The following is an 11,863-nucleotide window of genomic DNA, read 5'->3' on the forward strand; positions in this document are numbered from 1 at the left end:
TGAACTAGATCTTAAAGATACACACAACACTTACAAAATACTGCTAAATAAAATATTTTACTGCACAACTGCATCAGTGAGGTAATTCAAAGACCATTTTTAGTCATGACCCAGGCAAAAGCTACCACACTGAGCGTCCTTCCACCCTCATTATCGCCATTCAGTTCCCCCGGCTATCAAAAAATTACTTCAGGTGTAGTTAGCCCCCATGCACCTTAACTACACACACTTTAAAACTACTAAACATACACACACACACACACACACACACACACACACACACACACACACACCTATATATGTGCGTAAAAAGGGTTGCCACCAGGTCAACTCGGACTAAATACAGAAGGCGCTACTCAATGGAGGAGACGCACACAAAACAGTAAACACACATTTAAAATTTAAGGAAACATATACTGACTTGAGTCTTGCCTAACCCCCCACCAGTTAAAAACACACAACATGGTAAACGGCATGCATTACTACATCCTGTAGCAGCACTGAAAACAAGTCAAATACAGCATGTCCAAAGAAAGGAAACTACTACACAACTCAGTAATGCAAAATGTTAGAAATACCAGCTTTGTCAAAGGTCTAAACCGTTAGACATTAACAGACCAGATAAAAATGCTTCGCATATCAAGTTAAACATGCTGCCAAACATTTTACTTTCCAGATACACAACTTCTCTTTGTGCTGAAGCTTTTTTGGTAATACTCCTCAAAGGAGTTCTCTGCAGTTTGTGACCAGACTGGTGGTCCCTGTCCGGGGGGGGGGGGTAAGCCAGACAGTCAGAATTAATGGATTGTGATGGAGGAATGGCACCGGGGTGTAAGCCAGAATTAATGGATTGTGATGGAGGAATGGCACCAGTCATACACTAGCAGGGTAACAAGTAAAAAAATAGGTTTAGCCAAAAATGATCAAAGCAAGATGGCATTCTTAGAACAGGGAACAAGATGATTTGTGACATGACCATTATGTCGAACTTCAGCTATGCTTCAGTTTTGGTAATTTGTTTCAGCTAGCACATGGCCACCATCTACCAATGATCTATTCGGCAAGTCATTACCTCACTCCCACCACACATCAAGCTAGTCGCTCACCTACCCAGACAAGATGACGACAAGAGATGCATTTAAGTGTAGGTTTGGAGGGTTGCTTCTCGTCAACTTTCCCACAGAAATGGACTTTGTTGCATGCACAGAATGACAAGACTTCACCTGTAATTTCTCTATAAACCAATCTTAAATCCAAAAAATTTTCTGAATCTGCAAGGGTGGGAGGAACCTATTGGTAAAGTCTTTTGAAAAGTAGCGAAACCCAGACAGAATAGGACTACTTCCAGGTACAGTCAAGCGGCCATTATTGTAATAAAAGCACAGTAACCATATAGAACAGCTGGCAAAAATACTGCAAACATAACAAAAGAAGCAACAATTACAGTATGAATATACATACAAATAACACAGTGGCTGGCACCACAGGACTCATCTCTTGGAGGAGCCAGAACTGTAGTAGTACGCAATACACTTGTTTATTTCACAAAAAAAGCACCAAAGTATTCCTCAAATGACATCTTCAAAACAACAGGACTGTGTACAAAGCAAGACCAATGAAAAATATATAGCTAGGCTTGGGAAAATAAACAAACATTAAAGCAATATGTAGAAGTACAAGCTTTGTTCAAACCTCACAAGATGCAACTTGTTTACTTGATCAATGCTGTGGTTAAGAACAGTTTTCATAAGAGTCTTATAAAGCAGGACTGCCAGATTTGTGGGATATTAAAATAAACTACCACCCTACACTAGCTAGGCAGTTTCAACCTATGCACTTAATAAAGGCCTGAAACATTTAAGGTACAAAGTAAATCAGACACTGAGCAAATAAATGACTCAGTTAATTAAAAACTATAGATATAAAATTATGTACACAAGTAACTTTAAAAACGGCTTTACAGGAATTCTTTACTATGTTTCATACTTCGTCCAAATGCAGACTATGGTGGGCTACATCACTGTATGACGACAAATTCTGGGCGTGTCGAGACACTTGACACTTGCCAGATATGTACAGAAACAGAAAAAAATAAGTTGTCAGTATAGTGGCTACACTGGTTCTCATCAGAAAAGTAAAAAATTGTTACATGAATAAAAAATAAATGTTACACTCAAGAGAAATTACATCCACCATACAGCTTGAGGAAAGTGGTATATCAAGTGCCATCTAGACTACACATAACAGGTTGGGAGTTTAAGTAAGCAAGCAAACAAACATAATGGACAGTACACAGTACAAACTACAACTTGTTGCAATCGGTTGGCATATTAGTAAAATGCATGCAATACATGCTTCCAACTGGCTAAACTAAGCAACTCAGTTACTATCCCACTACAACAGCAAAAAAAAAACAGTTTAAAAATGCAGTTTATTAACCAGCCACTGGTGTCAAGGACAGAAGCAAATATCCCATCTGGTACCACACCCAGGTCAGTCATTTTTAACTGAGTAAATTAACATTTCAGTTAGCAGGCAGTTTGACTGCAAAACAGGAATTCCTTTCACAGGAGAGCCCTGGGGGACAACATAACATAATACAATAAACATTGTACAACTGCTGTTTCAATAGCAACTGTATGTGTCATAACAGTTGACAATGAAGGGTTACAAACAGTACTGTCAGAATAGCAAGTTTCATAGCACAAACAACAAAAACAGCTGCTAAGAAAATGCCAGATTCCAAACAGTTGGGAGGGTGGCCTAATGGTTAAGGTGTTTGTCTTACAAACACAAGGTGCAGGGTTTGTGTCTCACAATGGATAATTGGCTAGGCTTAAAATGACTCTCAAGGGCAGTTAGCCTAGTAACCTATGAACTGTTCCTAGAACAATACACATTTCTCAAAAAGATGAGGATACAGCTTTCCAATACTACTAGGTAAACCCAAGATGCTGCAAAACAAAACAGAATTGTAATGTACAACAGCACAATAATAGGTTCAACAAGATGACATGCAACACCATAACAGAAAAAGGACTTTTCCGATAACACGTCTGTGGTGTTATGAACATTTCACATGCCCTACACTCAGTAAATTCGCCAATGCTTGTATACAACTTGGTGGTTCTGAAAAAGATACTGCAAACCTCAAGACATTCTACAGTCCTTCAGCAAAGGTATCCCTTAATACTTTTAAGACCTGACACACACACAGGGATCAATGAAAGCTCAATAAAGCTGGACAGCTAGCTGTGCATTGAGAAATTAGTAAAGCTGGACAACATGGGATAAAAAAAATGTTTTTTTATTAAGAATAAATGATATAGACCACAGAAGACACAATACAGGGGAAATACACCCTTAAAATGTCTCTTACCACTGAGTGACTAGTCCCAAAGCTGGCATTAATAGTGTAATGAAACAATTTGAAAATGTGACTCCCAAAAAAAAAAAAAAATATAGATGTTACAGTGGTTAAAAATACCCACACACACAAGTGGCAGCACAAGGCACTGCAAGTCAATGGTGAAAAATCACACACAGACACATTAATGTACTGCGGCTGACATTTATTCTTAGCAAATTAACCAGGGGTGTGGCAAAGGGGAAATCCTGTTCAATGCTGCCAGCTGTGTCATACACTCAGTAAGGGTGGGATACAGTTTGTTCTGTTACTTGTAACACACATACCTACTGGCCGCCAGGAAAACAAAAAGTCATGTCAGGGATAGAGGGAGAGGACCTCCAGCGTATCCCAGAAGTGCTTGAAAACAAGATTTTACAATCCACTTTACCCCCCCCCCCCCACACCCAAGTCTTTTAAATGATAGAAGGAAACCAATTAACCACACAGTGCGAAAAATCATTATACAAAGAAACAGTGTTAGCTTACTTGCAGTGAAAAATGACACTATTCTGTTGACATTTATTACAAACTAGAGCGCCATTTCATCAAATGCTTTTGACTACACCCAAAAGGCACTCCCAAATAAATTTGGAAGTGCACTCCAGATTTTGAGATCAAAACAAAATTGTATTGTTAATATCCTACAGCAATGGCAATCTCTGTAACACGTCCGTCCGTTGGGGCAATTTTAAAACCACCTTCAAAAGCATTTAATAATATTCAGATTGGTTAAAGACCTCAAATATAATATAACACGCATGATACATGTCACTTTTGCAATTACTACAGCTACAAAATATAGGACAGTCGAACAGATGACCGTTCACCCCAAGCTTCAGATTTCAAAAGGCTAAACATCAGCTCGAACCACCAACAGCAGAGCTCATGAAAGTTCAGTATCGCAGTTTACCTTTACAATTACATTTTTCTACAGTACACAACGCATCCCTCCAGTATATGTTGCACAATCGTTAATACTTTGTGGACTTTGCGATTACATATTTCACTCTAAACATCATTTAAATACAGTGCAGACCCACTTTAAGTTAGTTTAACTCTATCAGTCTGCATGACATATCAGTTTATCACGAATTTTTTGGGGGGGGGGGGGGGGTCTCCGTATGAAAGGTGCAGCTGCTTCTAATTAATTGCATTATCCTCCTCAGGAGCTTTGAGTAAAGTTGTTGCAAACGCCACGGGGGCGTGACCGCGCGGTACATTGTTATAAAGCAATATTTCACTGTCTCGTGGAAGAGCTCCACGAATCCACAGAACTAGAGTATGTGGCTGAAAACCTTACTTTACTAGCTAAGCTACAACCACGTTTCTGATTAAAAAAAAAAAAAAAAAGACACATGCCTCCTCCGCCTGTTCACCACCGCCTGCATGAAGACAACGACTCCTGCCCGCACAATTACACTCATCAGGGCGGGGCAACAAGGAGGCAAGCTAGTACAAAGAATCCAGAAACGTGTATTCGCTTTGTACAATCCTTACAGCAAACATATAACCAAACAGTGAACCACTGACAGCATACAGCCACACTTTCTCAATATCAGCAAGCCACACTCCATAAAAAACAAGTTACTGCAATAGAAAATTTAGACCATATATTTCAAGAGATGTTAAGCAATTCCAAGTGGCATACGCCTGGGGCACAAGCTGTACTTTTCCTGGATTCTCAACCTCACACACGACAGTAACTCATTCATTGCCTTGCTCTTAAAATCTTATTCGAGCAGTTGCAATTTATACTTTAAGAACAGTACTGCAAAGCAATGGAAAGTACATACCAGCAACATAATGTCGCTTTGGTTCATCAAGGTGAGTAGAAACTACATCCCCCATCCCGGACCGACGAAACTAAAGTCAATGCAAGCAGTAAAGAAATGTTCTGTATCAGCCCGCAGTCCTTACTAATTTTCCCAGATACTTGAAAAAGTTCAGTTTGCGAGTCTCCCAGTTAAACAAGGCGGAAAAGTGCAAACCAGAGCTGACACTAGTGACAAGCTGTACCAATATTCACACACTCCCGTTTCATGGGGATTCTACACGCCTGCTTGTATCCGTCCGACGCACCACAGCCCCGATTCCAAGACCCACCCTCCCTTCTGGTTTGATATGTTTCATTTTCCCCTGCCTACCGCCCTTTTTTTCTCCTGCCTTAAGGTGTGGTTTGAAAAAACAAGCTCAGCCCTGTTTGTTCCAGAGTTTATAAAATACAGCAGCACAATCATCTTCAGTAAAGATGATTTAACCATCTCTGAAAATTAACTGAATGATGTTGCACTTGTAGGGCTTTCTTGTATTCTGAAGAAAATCTTGGTGGGTGGTTTTGGCAAGTTATCGCCCCCTGCCTCAGAAAAAGACCGTTAGTTAAGCTAAACTTTTTGTAGTCTGGACTGTTCGTTATTTCAACCGTATTCACACCGAATAAAACTGCACATGTTATACCCTTTTGGTAATACTGGAAGCAAGTTTCCGCGTTGCTCGTGGTAGCAATTTGAGCAAAACTTCTGGATAGTAAGATACGTTGAAGTAGAAGAGTAAGTAGTAAGTAAGTTGTAGTAGAAGAGACGAAATACAAGAATTTTGACTATGTAACATAATAAAAATCTTAAGTGTCATTGCTTCTAAGGCAAGTCTAAAGTACTGCCATTTTTTTAAAAATTCCCAAGGTTGTCCATTTTTTATGGACAAATCACACTCGCAGCCACTGTCCAGACCACTTCTTGACCATAATAAAATATTACTAAAAGTTTAATTATTCCTTGTATTTCATTACTTTCATATAGCACAAATGTGTTTTGGACACAAAACGTCCTCTTTATGCAAATGTAAATGGAAACTCAAAAATGTATTTTTAAATCTCAAGCTAAGTGTAATTTGTGCATGTTTTTTTAGAAAAGTGCAACCACATAGATAAGAAAGGCACTGCATAAAAATGGATGTTGATAACTTATTCTGATCCTTGACAATAATTGTTACCATCTTTCCAATATTATTATTCACAGTTTGCAATACATACATGACTTTTTTGGATGGGGTGTGCAAGGAGTTATTTACATTATTTTAACTAAAGAAATTATTCTTTTGAGCTATGATTTAGAAAATGAATTGCTCAAACATAGTAAAACCTTGATAAGTTTAATGCTATTAACTATTAAAGAAGCAATTACTAGAAAAAGGGTGATCAAGATCTAAACCAATATCGCAGAACAATTACTAAAAGTTGTAAAGGAGACAAAAAGCATTGGAGAAGTGATCTTCAAAAAAAGGAAGGCGCAATCTACATAGAAAGAAATGGAATCTGTAGGAACAATGCAAGCAAATAATGTTCAGGAGACTGAAGAATGAAATTTAAGGGATGGCAGGACTTAAGCAATATATGTAATGTTAAATTGAATAATAATTACAAAAACTGTGTATGATGGATAAAAAATCTTTGTGATTTTTTTTCTCTTTTATAGGTGTATGTCTACTCATGCCACTGTGTAATGTTAGAAGTTAATAAAGGTGTTAAAAATTACAATATAAAAATACAATTGGGTATAAGAAGACAAGACTCCATGAGGAAAACAGTCCCCGGGATTCAAGAAGCTCAGCGCAACGATGGTTTTAGCCTTCCACTGAGCATCAGCACTAGAGATGGTGCAGCAGCGCCATATGAATATGTATGAGGGCGTGCCGCCGCACCCTTGACACACAGGAAACATGTGCGAGTGCTCAACAGAGGCGTAAACATGCCCCGACAGTTGCACAACCTACTATGCCTACTAGTAGAGCCCGTCTCTAATTAAATGTCCATGGATAACGAAATGTATGCTAAGCATAGAAGAGTGTCCACGAACAGTGAAATAAAATCGTAGTAAACACACAAGCACGTAGTGGAATATTGAGCCCTGTCCCTAGAACTTTCACAATTAGATTCCCGTGTCCCTATTATACATTTGAAATGATGCAATATCGAAGGTGTAATCAAAGTGCAGCATGTTTGCGCATCGCTGCCCTCCGCCAAGCATAGCTTATACATCAAATTCATTCAAACAGAGAAAAACATGCAAAATCAACATAAATGTCAATAGTGTAGTGTTTAGAGCATCTGCCTAATGATCAGGCATTCACAGTTCGAGCCCAACAATAGCACATATCATTTTCCATGTGGAATGTCATTTTGCTGTAAAACCAACATAAGAGTATCGCATGAGATATTTAACTAAATGTCATTCAATGAAAATGGCACTGTCATAATGAATAAGGCACTAGTAAGCAGGTGTAAGCACAAATAAGCAGCAGTAAACATATATAAGTACCAGTAAGCAAGTCTGAGTGCGCTTGCGCGGGTCTAAGCAGTGCCCAGCATAGGAAATGTATGTAAGTATGTACAGATATATAATATATATGCATATATATATATATATATATATATATATATATATACATATATATACATACACACACACACACACACACACACACACATATATATCTATGAAGAAAGAACGACGTAACAATAAAGCATACAAAAGGAATGAGAAGGGAATCAACAGCAGCCCCAGTATTACATAGCACTGTCAGCGTATGTCATATCAAGCTGGGCAGGAGTGAGCAAAGCACTGCTACTCACACCACAGGCAGGATATTACCAGTGGGAGTAACACTATTGATCTGCTAAATCTACTTTACACACAGAGGGTAGTCCCTGGTGGGACAACCCAAAAATTGATATAGCCATCCGACCATTACACAAGCAAGGGCAGGTATGTTCAAGGACTAAATGGTGGGAGAGCCTGAGAATACATGGGTTGGGACAACATACGTGTAGGGCCCCTAATGCTCAGGAGAGGGCAATGTATGGAGGTGTGTCATGGCTGCGATAGCAACTGGACACCTCTCCTGAGCATTAGGGGCAATGTATGGAGGTGTTTCATGGCTGCGATAGCAACTGGACAATGGATGGTATGTGTGTATGTTGAACTCGGGTGGGGTGGAGGAACTATGGGTATGAAATTATGGATCCAGGCATGCCAGGGTTGGATGGGCTGGTTCTAATTGGACCAGCCCGTGGAGGTAACTGAGTTTGTTATAAGTATATATGCATACACACATGCAGACATCTATATGTAGAAGTACATTCTCTGTAACACATTCATTCCATTTGCAGACATAAATAACATGAATGTGCCCTTACAAACCTCGACAGTAGATAGAATAATAGGTTGGAGATAAGAGGGAAGGGACGAAACTACTAAAACGCAGAAGTGTGTACAATGTCCAAAGTCAGTGCTGTGCTGAAAATTTCAAATGTGAGGACTTTCCCACACATGTAATCATTCCTGTGATCTGCCTGCTACAACAATGCCAATTACTGAAAAGGTCTATTTGTAAAAGAAATACGCCGAACACGTACATAATTAAGCTGTCATGTGTAACGTGTGTGTTACCACATAGTCATACTTATTAATTTATTGTAGTGTCATGTTAACAGGAGTAGGGATGTAATGAAGTATAGAGTCTAATCTTGACATAAAGACATGCGTGTCCCATGTGGGACAACCCAAAAATTGCAAATAGTGTCCTTTTGGTCGCTCATGTCACCAATGTGTGTGGACTAAAAGTTTGGAAGTTCTGAGGATACGTGGAGTGAGTCAACCGATGGGATGGGTCTACAGGAGTAGGGAGTGGCCAATGTGTAGTGGTGTGGATACACCACGAATCCAACTGGAGAATGGATGACTGCAGTGTTAGGGAGGCATTGTTATGGGTGTTTGGGGAACCAGGAGCCATGGGTATATGGGTATATATGCAAATGAAGCAGCACAGCAATAGTGTATTGGTTAGAGCAACCGCCTAACGAACAGACATTCCCATTCCAAATCCCACTGCATCACATATCATTTACCATTGGTAATCTGTACATGAACATATTTCAACATCTGTTCGCTGTATAACTTGCAAAATAACAATTGAAAGTGAACTGGAGCGAAGTGTCAGTGTCATAATGAATAAGGCACTAGTAAGCAGGTTTAAGCATATATAAACACCAGTAAACACAAATACATATATATATATATATATATATATATATATATATATATATATATGGTTACAGACATATACATATGCGTATACATATATATATATATATATATATATATGTGTGTGTGTGTGTGTGTGTGTGTAGATATACACAGATATACAGCTATGATAGGAAACAGCACACAAGAATGACATATGTTCATAGGCTATGCCAATGGAAGTGAGGGGCTCAAGCAAGAAACATGAAACACCTAGCATGACCTTCCACCCCCCCCCCCCAGCCAGACACGGGAAATATACACACAAACCCACAAACAATGTAATAGTCCACTGCTCCCCAGACCACAGGCAGGATACAGCCGGGGGGGGTACACAGTGCACCCATGAAATCTAATCGTGAAACACAGACAGGAGCGTCCCTTGCGGGACACCCCAAAAATTGACAAGACCAAAAGAAGGTGATACGCTGAACATTCTGGCTGGGGTGTATACATACCTGGAATACAAGGGTGGGATAGCCTGATGACCCATGTGTCGAGACAATTGTATGACATGGGTCCCATAAAGTGGAAAGTGAGCAGCGTGTAGTGGTGTGTTCAGAACCGACCAGGACCCAGAGTAAGGATGGGTGCTGTAGAGGTGGTGAGGGTGGGGGAACTATGGGTAGCTAGTTATGGGTCTAGGTGTGCAGGTGTTGGCTGATGTGGGCCTATATGGACAGCCCTTGGGATGTAAGTAAATGTGTTCATTGGGCAGAGCCATCGCCCAACAAGCAGCTACACCTACTACGAGTCCCACTGCAGCAAAGTGTAATCTATATGGCAAGGAATGGAATAACCAGATGTAGATGTATATATGTAGAGGTATGTGTGTGTATATCTACCCATAGTGACATAGAGATAAACCTCTCCCTCTCCGTAGTACAAATGTATGCATACAGAGACAGAATACATATACATACCCACATATAGATATATACATATGCAGACACCCATAGACCCATATGTTGTTAGATATATATATATATATATAGACAGCAATATATAAATATATACATGTATGCATACATATACAGATATATCTGTATATAGTAATGTATATATATATATATATATATATATATATATATGTCACTGTAAATATACACATGTATATAGCTAGGATATGATACAGCAGTTACGAATTACTTATGTTCACAGGCCGTGCATATGGGGGTGACGGGTCCAATAAACAAACGTGTAACACATAGCATCAAGCCCCCCCACCCCCCAGCTAGGCCAGAGAGACATACAGACACACAATAAAAGTAAACACACCACTGCTTCCCAGACCACCAGCAGGATACTACCAGTGGGATAGACCTGCCACGTCTAATCTTGAAACAAAGACATTAATGTCCCTTGTGGGACACCCAAAAATTAATGACCATGGGAGTCAGTCCCAGTAATGATTCATCAAACCAGGCTGTAGACATACACGGACCAGTAGGTTGTGCAAGCCTGATAACCCATGGGTCGACACAATGTATGTGTCCCGACATGCACAGAGTGGGCAGTCTGTAGTGGTGTGTTTATAACCCACCTGCACCCACAGTAAGGATGAGTGCTGTAGAGGAGGGGCAGGTGGGGGAACTATGGGTATGCAATTATGGGCCTAGGCATGCAGGTGTTGGCTGGCGCAGTCATATTAGGACCGCCCTGGGGATGTAAGTAATATTCAGAAATGGGCTTAGCTGACGCCCATACCTCTCAACCCCTAAGAGCAAATCCACTGGACAGGACATAAACCATTGGGGGAACAAATACCTCTCAATTGTCCCCGATTTCCAGGGACATCCCTGATTTTGACTCAAATTCTAACTCTGTTTCACTTAATCCCTCCTAAAACTAGTGACTTTTGGAGGAAAGGTGGTGAATTACATGTAAGGAATAATGACAACAATTAAGAGTTATAAACATCATTTACCTCAGAAAATGTGTATGAATTCATATGCTCTGAGTCTGTCAATGTGTCAGGTTAACAGCACTAATAATTTAAATGTGTCCCTGATGTTGTTATGACGTGTCCCTGATTCAGTTGATATTTGTCCCCAGTCATTTGAGAGTTTTGATAGGGAAAGAAAGCACATATTCCACTTACAACCTTAGAAAGATGATAGAATATTAGGTATGCAGTAGCATGACTCGGCTAAAGGATGTGGGTTCCAAAACCCAATTACTTGTTTGTATTGAAGAGTGTCAGTTCCCATGTATTAGCCAGACAGGTGCAGACTGTAAAAGGAGCGCACCAATAATATGAATCAAACTCTGGACAGGCTGCCGATTCTGACAGTCGAACAGCATGCTTTCACCTAATGGGCAGCCATTCCCAATACTGTAGGCACGTAATCCGATGTAATAGGCATCACAAAGTAAT

General features: G+C 39.9%; 1 protein-coding gene across 1 annotated transcript in view; it reads right to left on the reverse strand.

The window, feature by feature from the left end:
* The window catches only part of LOC122790935 (protein Niban 2-like), a 1,255,142-nt gene extending 1,249,688 nt beyond the window's left edge, over positions 1 to 5,454 (reverse strand). Inside the window, exon 1 of the mRNA XM_044058638.1 lies at positions 5,203 to 5,454. Within this exon, the coding sequence (XP_043914573.1) occupies positions 5,203 to 5,257 (55 nt within the window). The 5' untranslated portion in view covers positions 5,258 to 5,454. The remainder of the gene's footprint in view (positions 1 to 5,202) is intronic.
* Positions 5,455 to 11,863: the final 6,409 nt, after the last annotated feature.

The sequence above is a fragment of the Protopterus annectens genome, chromosome 16.part0 (genome assembly GCF_019279795.1).
Source record: "Protopterus annectens isolate FY-2018-M chromosome 16.part0, PAN1.0, whole genome shotgun sequence".
NCBI classification, from domain to species: domain Eukaryota; kingdom Metazoa; phylum Chordata; order Ceratodontiformes; family Protopteridae; genus Protopterus; species Protopterus annectens.